Source organism: Castor canadensis, chromosome 7 (assembly GCF_047511655.1).
Source record: "Castor canadensis chromosome 7, mCasCan1.hap1v2, whole genome shotgun sequence".
NCBI classification, from domain to species: Eukaryota; Metazoa; Chordata; class Mammalia; order Rodentia; family Castoridae; genus Castor; species Castor canadensis.
The window spans coordinates 9713772-9728055 of NC_133392.1; the positions used below are offsets into that span (position 1 = coordinate 9713772).

Sequence of the window (14284 nt, forward strand, 5' to 3'; positions counted from 1 at the left end):
AGTGAAAGAAGAAATCTCAATTTTTGATTCTATCTTCAGAAAGGACAAAAACATCTCAAGTGAAACAGCTTGAGATCAATTTGATCTAGAAAAAGAAACAGTCAAGAGAAGACAGGGAAGAAAAGGCAGAAATGCAAAGGGTTAACTGTGACATTTAGAGACTGAATTCTTAAACCAGCTTTTCCAATGTTCCTATGAAGGGAATTTACACATGGGGAGATGCTGGTAACTTTAGATCTTTTCAATATGGAATGTTTTAAAATTTAAGATGTATTTAAGAAAAATACGATTAACTAAAAATATCACAACAAAACAAGTTGAACTGTAGGTGCTCTCAAAACTAAAATTGGATTACTCTAAACATGGAGAATAGCACAAAATCATATAATCAATCATACAAGGTAACACTTCTCAAGCATTTTTAAAGCATTATGATGGGGCAACATACCAGTTCAGATTTGAAATAGCCTATTGTGTTTTCATCCAACTGAAAATATCTTCTCTTCCAGTTTTTCATCTACCAAAGAAGAAAACGGACTTAAGACTTCTTTTTCTAAGAATGTCAAATGTTAATCACTCCAATATGAACCCACAGTCAGAAGTGCCAAGCACTGAGAAGTCTTGCTACCCTCCCTCAGTGAGGCAATAAATGAAACCTTGTCTCTTTTGCTAACCAAGTCTTGAACTCATGGTTTTGGTGGCTGGCTTTCAGATTTTATTAATAATTTTTATGATATTTGATATTCTTAATGCTCAAAAAAAAAAGTTTAAAAAAAATACAGTACTTCCCTTTCCTCCCCACCACCTCACCCCCACAAAGTAAAGAGCAAGCACAGGAAATGTTATTAAACCACATCAGGTCTCTCTATCTATAAAATTTATGAATTCTTCAAGTACTTTATACATAGGAATATATAATAAAGTGAACCTATAAAGGAAATACTTAAACATTTTATACAAACACTTTTGTCTATGTAGTATAGTTTTTTTGAGTGCACTAAAGTATCTCTACATGATTGATAATTTGGACATAGGAAGAAATACCTCCTTAAAAACCCTAATTAACACACAACTGAGCATCACAGCCTGGTAAGAATTCTGACTCCACCTGTGCACATGCTGTAGTGAGAAACATCTGGTCCTTGCGTAACATTTCCCTAGACCAAAGGTCTACAGGCCAGAAGAACTTTCCCAGGCTGACCTAACTTGCCAGCTGAGAGCAGGGTTTGAAGCATTTTATTCATGGCTTCATGATATTTTTTCCTTTTTTTTCAAACTTTAAACTTTATTTTCTCATGAAATTATAAAACAATTTAGTTCACAGAAAAAGAAAACTTTAAATTTTAGAAAAGTACTTTCTTTTTTTTTGAAGACCAGGTCTCACTATGTGGCCAAGACTGGCTTAGAACTTGTAATCCTCCTACCTCAGCCTCCTGAATGCTGGGATTACAGATGCGTACCACCACATCAGGCAGGAAAGTACTCTGGATTCTTAGAAATACTGGTAAATGTACTTATTCTTGCAGAAATCCCACATCATGGAGCTGACTATGTGGGACTACCTGGGCTCACCTATAAGGCTCTTATTGAGTACCAGGTATTGTGCCAAGGGATACTCTTTCTCATTTATATCTTTCCAAAAAACCTGGACCATAGGTTTTATAAAATGTTTTTCTTTTTAAGAGACTCTGGAAGCCTGCAAGGTTAAAAGGCCTAAGCTCACAGAACTTTCCATGGAGGTCAGCTCAACACCAGTACCCATTCCTCTCCAAGCTCTGGGCCTGCCATCTCCTACTAGAGCTCCTACCCTGACCCATTACTGAGGGTGTGAGGAATCAACAGAGAAACTTTCTGGAATAAACTTAAAAACTGTAGGAAAGCTCACGTAAACTGAAGGTCAGTGAAAACAGGGAACAGCAGCACTGCATTATAAACAGAGTAGCCCCGGCTCTGGGTACTGACACCCTTCCCAGCATTCTGGTCTCCACTTTGGGTCTTTCATAAAGCAAACAATTTGAATGTTAACTTGCAAGTGTGCTAGTACATACTCACTTTTCATTACTTTACATTTTGTTAAGTTACTCACCACTGCTCCTTGTTTAACACAATATCCAGCTTTGATAACTGCACTATCTGGGGGTGGTTTAGGAGCAAAGTAAGGAAGATGGCTTTGTGACCGTTTCAAATTATTTCTGTCAGTACTTTCACCACATTCGTTTACTTCTTCTTTCTAAAATGAAGCAAAAGATAAATTCTTGCTTGTTTAGCTTCGAAGCATAGTTTTATTTCATGTTGTTATGCTAGCAGAAAATTTTAAAATATTAGTGCAGTCAGGAATATGGATTTTGAAGTGAGTTTTCCGAAGAGGGAAACGGCCTATCTATAGAATACATTACCAAAACTAAGAAAAGCAGTGTTAGTGCCTCCTGGAAACCATATTCAGACTTCAGTAGTTTTACATGAAAACTTTTCTTTTGTCTATGTGACTATGCACAGTTCTATGCAACGTATCGCATGTGCAGATCCATTGGGAATCACCACAATCAAGACCAGAACTGTTCACCATCACCCCGTCAGAGATTCTGTCCCATTAATTTGATGTCTGTCTGCAATTCTAACATTTTAAGAATGTAAGGAGAAGCACACAAAAGGTAATCTTTTGAGACTGATTTTTTTTTTTCCTATCAGCACAATTCTCTGGAGATTAATGCCGGATGTTCTTTGTGTCAACAGTTCATTCCTTTTTAATGCTGTAGTCCATGGTCTAGTTATACCCAGTTATTACCCATTAAAGTGCATGGGAGTTGTTTCCGGTTTCTGGCTATTAGAAATAAAAGTACTAGCAACATTCACACATAGGTTTTTATTGTCCATTTCTTTAAGATAAATACCTCAGAGTGCAAATGCTAGGTTGGACAGTAAGTGCAAATTAACTTTAATTTAAAAAGAAAAAAAAAATCCCTTCCAAAAAAGTTATTCAGCATGGCTGAACTATTTCACATTTCCACCAGCACTAAAGGAAAAGTCCAGTTTCTCCTCATTCCTGTCAGTATTTGCGTTGCCATCACTTTTTAGTTGAGCTGTTCTGACAGGGGCCTTAATTCACATTCCCTACAGCTACCAGTGGCAGTAGTCTACATTTCATCTTTTGGTAAAATGTCTGCACATGGATTTTATTCACTTTCTAATTCAGTTTTTTTTTTTCGCTTTTAGACATTGGGTTTTGAGAGTTCTTCAATGTTCTAGATACAAGTCCTTTGTTAAATAAGTAGCTTACAAATATTGTCTGCAAATGTGTAGCTTTTCTTTTCATCCTCTGAACAGGGTCTTTCATAGAGTAGACATTTTAAACTTTGATGAAGTCCAATTTATCAATCTTTCCTTTCATGGATTATGAATTTGATGTCACACCTGGAAGCTCTCTGCCTAATCCTAGATCCTAAAGATTTTCTCCCATGCTCTTTTCTGTTGTGCTGTAGTTTTTGTTTTATGTGTAAGCCTAGTGCTTTTAAAAAAAAAAAAAAACTAACTACACCCAGGATTTCATGTCCCACAAAGCACTGACTTCCTATTTACTTGTAACATCTGACAATCTGGAATCCCAAAATAAGCCAAAGGATTATTTTCCAGAATTAATAATCAGGAGAAAAACTAAGTCATAATTGCCATATATACCTTGAGGAATTTTCAACTTGTTTTATATTTAGACTGGTCAACAACACTAATTATGTACTTCACTTTGTACTTAACTTGTACTTTGTGACATTACAAAGTTATTCAGCAACCCAATAGCTGCTGAATAAATTAATCAAGCGAATAAAATTTATTTAACATTTCTCTTGATAGTGTATTTGTCTAAATGCTTTCAAAGTGAGTAAATAGTACTTTATAATTTTTAAAAACCTGTACTACTGGATTTGGGGGTGTAGCTCAGTAGCAGAGCACTCACCTAACATGCTCTTAAAAATGGCATTGCTCATGGAATCCAAATGAAAACATCTGCAAACTACTACAGTATCATAATAAGACTACAGAAAAATAGTTTGCCCTGATGGCCCTGCAGGGCATTATGCAGGCGAAAACTTAGTTAGCTATGTGTTCATCTAGCTATGCATTAACAGATTAAAATAATTACTTTTGGAAAAAGTAAATATACATTCATATTATTCTTTTTATCCAACTTTGGCGGCAAAAAAAAAAATCTTTAAGCTCCTACCAGAGTGAGATTTTGTTCATTAATATAAACTTTACAAGCCTAAAAAGAGAACTTAATAATTAATACTGTAAGATTTCTTTGTACAAATCACCTTCCCCTGGCAAAAGACTGGGGAAATATGGTATGTAATGCAACTTAAAAGGTATCAAAGTCTTTTAAGTTCAAGAGACACAAAGTAATGAAAATGCCCAACACTAACAATAACAATTACTTTTAAATTCTTGGTTTTTTAACTACTAGTAATTTATTTACATTACAAATGCATTCTCTCAATAGCAACACAAAAATTTAAGTTCATACAAAAGTTTTAATCTCATTTTAAAAAGTTTAGAATTTATCCTTTACAAAATACCATCTGTATCTCTAAAGTTTAAGATAGAAGAATGTTCCTTACAGCACTGTTCAGAAAAGAGGAAAGAAAGGAGCTACGGGAGGAACCCTCTACCCCCTTTGTCCAACCACAAAGGTTTGTAAATTACAGTAAATTCATGGTAGAATTACTCTTGCAGTTGTTAAAAATGAGGTAGAATGCTGGGTACCTGTGGCTCGGGCCTGTAATCCTAGCTACTCAGGAGTCAGTGATCAAGAAGATCAAGATTTGAAGTCAGCCCCAGCAAATAGTTCATGAGACCCTATCTTGAAAATACCCAACACAAAAAAAGGACTAGTGGAATGGTTCAAGTGGCAGAGCACCTGCCTAGCAAGCATGAGGCCATGCATTCAAACCCCAATACCACCAAAACAAACAAACAAAAAAGAAGATGCAGAGTAACTTTTGATTACTAGGAACATGTTCATGATGTAAGTGAAAAACAAGACTAACACACAACTCACAGCTCCATACTGGAAGGAAAAGTACATAGAAGGGTCAGAGAAACATGAAAAGCATCGAGTATTTATGTGTAATTTCCAATGCTTTAACAATAAACATACTTTCATAATAAGAAACAAAAATAACAGGTCTTATAGTTACTGAGTATTAGAGTAACTCAGTAAAGATATACTATTTTAGTTTCGATGACAGTATGAAAAATCAATTATGAATGAGATCCTTGTATAATGGAAAAATTAATTTATTACCTGAGTTGGAGTAATGATGGGTACACCACCAACAATATCAGTTCTGTAAGACACTTGCTTCTTCCCACATTCACCTTGGCGACTTAGGTTGTCAGAATTAGGCTGTGAGTCTGACTGCTTTGGTACCTAAAACAGTAAAACGAATCATTCTGCAACCAGCATTACATATATAACCCTCTTTTATCATAGAATTTGTAACTATCTGTTTATATATAGTCAACAAACATATAAACTATTATTTTTAAGTTCTCACATTAATTTTCTGTTCTGGTATGCTTTACGAAACAGTCATCACTTACTGAATACTTACTTGCACAGGTACTATTTCACACATTTCCTCATTTCTCCTTTTACCAACCCTAAGCATAGAGGTAGTGCTCGGGAAGAAAGGAAAGAGCTGGGTGCAATGGCTCATGCCTGTAATCTCAGCTACTCAAAAGGTGGACATCAGAAAAATCATGGTTCAAGGCCAGCATGGGCAAAAGCTAGTGTGATACGCCATCTAAACAAATAAGCCAGAGAATGGTGGTGCACCCCTATAATCCCAGCTATGTGGGAGGCATAGGTAGGAGGACTGAAGTCCTAAGGTGGTCTGGGCAAAAAGCAACAACCTATCTAAAAAATAACCCAAAGCAAAGAAGTGCTGGAGGCATGGCTCAAGTGGTAGAGTGCTTACCTAGCAAGTGCAAGGCCCTGAGTTCAACCCCCAGTACTGCCAAAAAATGAATAAAAAGTAATAGAGGAACATAGGTTTAGATCCTTCCTGGACAAACTGCATTCTAGCCAAGTTTGTAAAACTCTCTGCCAAACTCAACCACTGTACTCTAACCCTGCTTATTAGCATTTAGCACTGGATTATAGCTCTCCTTTGGTCTTCCCTTTCCTCCTTTCCTATTCATGATTCTGCAAGGCCCTTCAGACAGGAGTCATGACCTGGTCATCTTTACTGGCTTCAAGACACTAAGGATTATGAGACACACAGTAAGTTTTCAATAAAGGTTGAAAGACTGATTCAATGAATGAATCCAAAAATCAGCAGGAAAAAAACAGTAAGATTCTTAAAATATATCAAAAACCAAAATGTTTAAAATAACATAAAACTTATTAGGAATTTAAGGGAATTCCAGTACTTGGGTAATGAAATATCACTCACAAATATAAATCAATTATGACTGTGACAATAGCAGAATCTCATATATCAACAGCTCACAAAAGGCAAATCAAAGAGGCACAAAATCACAAGCATTTAATATATATTTTAGCTTAATAAAATGTGACCTAATCAGAGAATAAGGTACTCAAGACAATCATTATGTTTGTCTATAGACTGTTAACCATTTAGACTGTATTCAGATGATAATTTTTCTTTTTTAAGACACAGTCTTGCTAGGTAATCCAAGCTGGCCTCAAACTGTGGATCTTCTTGCCTCCATCTCCTAGGTGCTAGTATTACAGACATATACCACAGTTCCTGACCCGAATTACACATTTTTAAGGCTATGAGTAAAACATACCAGAACATAACTCATATCTGATATAGTGTTGAACATAATTTAATTTCTCTCCAATGACATGGGATCTTACAATCTTTCAGAAGCATTATGAATATTACTACTGACAATCACAAAAGTAGTGACATAAAAACATTTCATTTAAAATTAAATTCTGTTACCTAATTAGTAGCTGTACACAGAGTACTGATGGAACTACAGAAGACCCTGTTCACACTATATTCAAAGACCCTACCATGTCATAGTGTGATCCAAAGCAAGGTGTGTTCTCTAGCTGTAGTGTGCGTAAGTTGCACCCAGGAACATCATCAAAAACTTAGATTCCCAGACTTCATACCCAGAAATTCTAATTCAATAAATCTACAAAACAGCCCTTCTGAACTGTACTTTGGGGAACAGCAGCTGTTCTTAAACAAGATGTTTCACAATCCACACTTCAACAAACACTGCTCCAAAACCTGTGCTCTCATTTTATATGATGCTACCCTCACCGGGTTTGTAGAAAAGCAGGTATACAATGTAGACAAGAATTCATAAAGCTTTCTGCAAAATACCAAGCAAACAGACTATATGCATATGAGAGGATGCTAAGCTGTAGCAGATCCAAATCCACACACAATTTATGAACATATAGGTTTATAGATACTTGTCTCTTCAGTGACTTCAAGACTCCTTTTGCTCCCTCTTCCTGACTCTCTTACAATGCTTCCCCTCAGGCCTCTGGCTGAACCCTTCAGTCTCTCTGCATCCTCAAACTACAATGCCGGTCCTAGTAGAAACAGAGGAAAAAGACAGAAACTGGAAAGGAAGAGAAGGGAAGTAAATCCTAAATGCCTGTGGAATTATTCTAAGAGGATATACAATTAGGAGCACTTTCTAAAGACAGTACAATAGTGGACAGAATTTTACCATACCCTAGAACAATTTGCCAAGGAAGCCTATTGTATTTTCTAATGAACAGCATCCTGTATTTAAATTACTTCAATAGTGAAAATGTGGCCCTATCATCTCACTGAGAACAGAAAGTAGCATCAAGACAATCTGAAACCACAGAGAAAAGAACCATTCAACTCCATTAGGTGAGCAGTATTGCTGAGAAGTGACCCATAAGAACAGTAAGAGCAGTAGTTGTGTTCTTTCTTGAAGAAGTTGTGAGCTTAACAACACATAGGAATTTCTGTAGAAAACCCTTTAATAGAACCCTTAAAAATATACTGAATTTTACGGGTTTTCCATTTTTCTTCCAGAAATGACAGTGTATTAAAAACCCTTGCCTATGCTGTTAAGTTCAATGCTTCAAATGTGTCCTTATAATAAAATCAAGATAAATATACCACTACTTCCAATAAAGTCAAATAATTAACTTAGAATTGCATTTTACAATAAAAGCAATCTAAATTATAATCATCATATTCCCTAAGAACAAGAAAAATACAAGCAAAATATCTGTGAATAAAGGTAACTCCCCTTAAAAATTATAGGTAACTGAAAAGTTAAGTCTACATTCAGCCATCAAGATGAACATTTTAGGACACCCGCATATATATCATGTCCCCAAATCAGTCAACCGCTAATGAGAATCAGAAAAATGATCCATCTTACAGGGCAGAGAAAGCAAGTGTCAGAAACTGAATATGCCTGGGTTTCTTTGACTACTGCCTTTTCCCCTTTGCCCTGTTTTAGTTTATCTCTTTTAACATGACTGTTTTTTTATGAGAGATATGAATGTATTCTTAGCAGACATTTGCATATGACCCTAATAGAAAATTCTAGAATAGGAAAAGAAAAGGTAAAAATGGTAAGAGCATGTTCATGACTGAAATAAATGGAAATGGTGCCAGTTTCTTAAAAGTTAAAGGGAAGGGTGATGTTCGGCTCACTGGGAATGATAACAGTGCTTGAAGGTGGAAAGCTGAACTGCTCAGACACGTGCTCTACACCTGACTTGCTGGGTGTGAAGCAGAAGGCCTGGCTAACACTGCTGGGCACGCAGGCCATTCCGTCAGGACCCAAGGCCTACATTCAGCTTACTCTTCTCCTTGCTCCCAGATACCATTAAAAAAAGAAAAAAAAAAAGTACGCAGGTCTTGCCACAACTTCAAAAGATTAATTTTTACATTAAATATCTAATACTGATTTTTAAATTAAAAAGACACTTTTAAAGCAGCACATTGCTGCTTAGGAATATACCACAGCCATCTTGGACACTCTTTAATAATTAATAAGGGACCAGAAATCACCATATTGATGTTGTTATTAATATAAATAGTTGAAAATATACTTTAAATTTTAATTTAAAATGCCAGCCACCAATCCATCTCACACAAACTTAGGGAAAATAAGGAGGGACCGTGGTGTTAGAGAACAGTGCATTAGGATGGCAGCTACCATAATTAGGAAGCTGTTAATCACCATTCTCTTACACACTCCCCTCTAACCATCTCTATGCTGAAACCACATACTCTCACACTCTCATTTAGGATTTATAAAAATTTTAAATTTATGTATCACAGACTACTAAATTGCAGTTGACCAAAGTGTCATTTAAAATTAGTCCATAGGAAAGTAAACTGAACATGTATTAAAATGAAAACTACATTTTCAAAGAATCTACATATAAATCATCAGCAATTTCCATAGGAAAGTATGAAAAATTAGACGTCCCACTCTCAATACACTTAAATGTGTGAAATGGATATGAAATCAAACTTGTAAGATTTGCGTAAGAAAATAAAATCAACATAAAATATATCTGATTAATAAAAACATGGGAAATTCTTTCATCGCTATCCTGTAAGTTAAATGTGCATCTAAGTAAAATTGGCTTTTTAGTGGTATCAATATTCATTTTATGTAATTATAAACACTACTGATGAGCAAAAGATTTCTGTATCTTATGTATTTATTTTTTATGCATGTGAATTATAAAAACATGAAAATCATTACCAACACATTTATTTTAGACCGTAAAAATTTCAACAAGTAAAATAAAGCCCCAAGACCACAAGAGCTCACTAAAAGCAGTACTTTTAAAACATTACCCGATCCCTCATCAATTTCTCCTTCATGCTAAAAACTAAAGTGTCACTTGAATAAGACTTGTTTCATTAAATGAATAAATCAGACACAGCAATTCAAGACCCCCCCAAAAGCCTGACATCATTCACTACTTTTTCTCTTAGAACACTAAGAAACCAGTTCTAGTTACTATTACAAATTGCAAGAAATTAATTCAGTTAAGTTACTATATATTTTCTTTCTAAAGAAATTTTACAAGTAGGGAAATTTTCCAAGTAGGCAATAGTTACTGAAAGTATTTTTTAAGAATATGGACTTCTGAATCAGCTCAAAATATTGCTTTCCTGAAACTGAACAAGCCCAAAATAACTTCTGCTTCATGGACAGATTAGATGCGGTGTGTGGGCGTTTTCTGTCATGTGGTAACAAGCTGCTCTGGTGTAAGACAAAAAATCTGACCTAACCCTGAGAGCTTTAGCTATATTAACTCTTTATTGTGCTATGACATGAACATGAAGTCATTTATTTTAGATAGAAACTAACAAGTATCTAATATATGGAATTTCAGGGCACATATTCTTTGAGGGTAAGTAGTTTAGAGCCAATAGTAGGCATCTGCACTTTAGTGAAGCACTTCAGTTGACAGCCCCATATAAGAACCCCTTCCCAAGCCCTTTCACACAGCTTCCACCATGCTCTTCTGTGAGTATGTAAGGAGAACGTCTAGCAAGGACCAGTTAGGGAGTACACACATGTACTCATTCAGCAGCAGCAGCACACTTGCTCAGAAAAGCTTCATTTGACTTTAGGAACAAAAGCATCAGGAGGAGGCCCTTTTGCATACTGTGTTTCAGAGTTCAGGTTTTAGAGCAAGACAGGCTAGCCTGGGCTCCCAGCCCCCACAGCTTACCAGCTTCAAAACTATACAAGTCATTCAAGTCTTTCTAAGCCTCAGTTTTCCAGAGATTAGGAAAAACCTACGGTGCAAAGCCTGGCTCAGTGCAAATAATCAGTAAATATTAATGTTCATCAGAAAAACCAAACAGAAGAAAGGTTGGAAGCAAGGATCTGTATAGCACTGAGAGGAAGGGAAGGGTCACAAGCTCTGGAACTTAAGGGAGAAGCACAGGCCAGGAAAGAAGCTCAGAGCCTGAGACAAACTCCACAGGGCCACACTGGTGGACCCGTTGTCTGCCACAGCTCTTCAGACCGGACTCTAGTCCTGTACCCCATTTCTCAGCTCTTAACCTCCCTTCGCCCTCTTCCCATATTTAACTGCAGCCCTATCTTAGTTTTGCAGATAGGAGTGCTTAGGCCCTGTCATCCAAGTAGGTGGCAGCAAGGCTCTTTCTCTAGAAGTAAGTACCATGCCCTCCAGGGAGAACGCTATGTGCTAAAGCACTTTTCCCTAGAAACACTATTGTGAGCAGTGCTGGAAATCTACACGGACACACACTTAGTAAGTATATAACGGGTGAAGAAGGTGTCCATGGGCTGATGAAAGGGCTGATAGTCACCATGTGCATGAAAGTTTCTTCACATTCCTTGTCTCCTAATCAAAGCTTGAGTGTGCAACCTGTTGGTAAGCTGGGGACATTAAGGAGATGTAAAGATTACTTCCATATATTAGACTTTTTCAAGAAAATACTTACAGTAATTTTTATAGCTTTGTTCAAAACGTTTACCCATTCCACTAGGTCTTGCTGATCATTGGCTTGTAGGAAGTATTTCCTCATTCCTGCATTCATAACTATTGAGAAGAAACAAACACATGAAATACTGTACTTATTACCTCTAAATTTATGTTTGCAGAAGCAGAAAAATATTGAATTCAATATGGTAACTCTTTGGGATTTAACAAAATATATTAGGCCATACAGAGTACTGCTTTTACTATTGAATGACATAGATAAAACTGGCCACATTTGCATTCAGTGGATATACCACTGTATAGTGCGTACATTCCCCAATGACGCACACTTTGGCTAACTCCAATTTTTGCAATTAGATAAACTGGCATAATGAAACATCAAATATCTATCTTTTTCCATATCTTGACTAGCATTCTATGTGATAATTTTCTTGACAGACTTACTGAGACACAAAGAATTCATATTTGAAATTTTTGTAGGTATTAGCAAATTGTCTTCTCAAAGACTGATCCATTCACACTTTTCCAACTGCACACACAAAGGTCTCTTTCATTTAGTACCCTCACCAGCACTGGTTATTAGCACCTGTGCTAGTTATATGCCTCTTGTTCTCAGCCCCAAGGCTCTGTGACAGGGGAACTGGGAATCTGCAAACACCATTGCCTAGGTTTCCTTGCCAGCTGGGGTCATATTCTGCAAGCAGGAGGTAGAGGTGGGAGCCCATAGGTGGGAGTGGGAGGATGAGAGAGGCGTGCTAACTCTGAGTGTGGTAATCTCCCTCCAACAGCAGCATAGGACTATCTACTACTGTCCCAGGCCTTCTGGTGCTCCCTACACAGCCTTGCAGGGTAGTTGCTCTTCCACAACACTATGTTATGTACTGCTTCTTCTCTCTAGCCCTGGATGGAAACTGCTTTCTGCAGGTTCTAATTTCTGGGTTACTTCAACATTCCCTTTGTGCTCTTTCAGCCTTCCAACACCTGAGTAACCAATTCCCTATAATAATAGGGAATAGATATTTGGATAGAAATACCTCATGTGGTATTTTCTTGACTGGACCCTGACTAACTAATACAGCACTCTTTGACAACCTAACTAGTGGACAATTATATCCTGTTTAAATCTGAATTTCTTTGATTACAACAACAAATTAGTTCTGTATGTTTATTAGCCCTCTATATTTGTTTTGTCAGCTTTGTATATTTTCTTTACTCATTTATCTGGAGCTGTTCATTTATCTTTTATTAATTTGCAGAAGCTTTTCTATTAATCCTTTCTATTTTATTATATGCACATTCCCTAGTCTGTCATTTGTCTTTTCACTTTATTCATGGTATCTTTGATCAAACAGAAATATTTCATCAATTTTTCCTTAAATGCCTCTAAATTTCATACCTTTACAAAAAGTCCCTAAATTAAGATTACAAACGTCTTTATTTTCTAGCCCTAATCAGTTTTATTTAAATTTACAATCTTAATACTCTTGGAGCTTTTTATACATCTTACATATATCCCTCTAGGGACTGGATCTATCTGCTTTATAAAGCAAACCACATCTGCACATGTAGTTATCCACAAACTACCACAGTCAGCTCCTGAATGAAACCTATTTACTATACATAATGTGCATTTATTTAAAAAAAATACTATTCTAGGAGCATCTGTCTAGCTCTACTGTTACAATTATTCAAATATAAAAACTTCCAGAAGACTCTACCAAAACTTTAAATAAGCACTAGCATCCAGCTAAATATGACAAAGAAGGTGGAAATGAAAACCCCCAAGGAAAAAAAGTTATTTCTCAATCATACAAGATTTGGAAAATGGTACTACAACCAAGGTACTTTACGCTAGAGCTTCTTTGACTGAGATGAAGGTCTCAGAAAGGAAATCAAAATGTACCTTGTAAAGTGCCACAAACAACTAGACTGGAAAGTGAAGAACTTTATCTTTTATTTTTGTAGAGAAGGAAGAAATTACAAATACATTTTAAGATAAACTAGCCACTCACTAGGACGCTACACCTGTCAATAAACAAATTCTGTTTTTAACTCCTAGCAATCGGGCAGTATGCTTCTAGAATCTTTCCAACTTGGGCTCAAGGTGAGTTCTCCTCATAATGGCTTCTTGCCCTTGATGCCCTGGTTTGGGCATCTGTTCAGAACACTGAAGAGTTTGAAAAGCTAAGCATTTACTTACACAGTATACCTGGTACTAAGTAAATGAATAATATACATATTTCTGAATAAATAATATTTATATAACGACCTCTTTTAAAAGAATGTGGAAAGAGCTCGATTAAAACTGTTTTAAAAACAAAAAAAGTGTGTGTGTGTAGGGAGAGAGAGAGAGAGAGAGAGAGAGAGAGAGAGAGAGAGAGAGAGAGAGAGAAGAGGCCAATACACCTCTAAAGACTCTTGGTGACTGGGGATGTAGCTCCACAGAAAAGCACCTGCCCAGCATGCATAAGCTCTTGGGTTCAATTCCCAGGGTGGGCAAGTCAAGGAGACTCTTGACACATATTTTAATCTGAATAAAAACGCATGTGCTTTTATTATTTCATGGCAAAAGGGGCACAGAGGTCTACTGTAGGAAACAGAGCCTGTAATCAGTCAGACCTTCTTAGCTTATGGTCTAATAAGCACTATTATCTCATAAATATCATCTATCTCTCTACATCCTGTTTTCCTTATCTAAGAAATGGGAATGCCACCCACCCCTTCCTTCCTTGAAAAGTGGAGGTAATATATATGAAAGAAAGTAGCAAAGTGCTTGGGAAAGCAAATTCCTCTCCATCATCCTCTGGA

The 14284-nt window shown here is 36.5% G+C and overlaps 1 protein-coding gene across 10 annotated transcripts in view; it reads right to left on the minus strand.

The window, feature by feature from the left end:
• Plekha1 (pleckstrin homology domain containing A1) overlaps positions 1 to 14284 on the minus strand; it is a 78564-nt gene that overhangs the window by 11960 nt on the left and 52320 nt on the right. For all 10 annotated transcript variants that reach the window (XR_012449599.1, XR_012449600.1, XM_074078155.1 and 7 more), the window contains 4 exons: positions 11478 to 11575; positions 5297 to 5422; positions 2087 to 2230; positions 449 to 517 (listed from right to left, as the gene is read on the minus strand). Coding sequence is in view for 8 of the 10 variants with exons in the window: in XM_074078155.1 (XP_073934256.1) it covers positions 449 to 517; positions 2087 to 2230; positions 5297 to 5422; positions 11478 to 11575 (437 nt within the window). In the remaining 2 variants the exon portion in view is untranslated. The remainder of the gene's footprint in view (positions 1 to 448; positions 518 to 2086; positions 2231 to 5296; positions 5423 to 11477; positions 11576 to 14284) is intronic.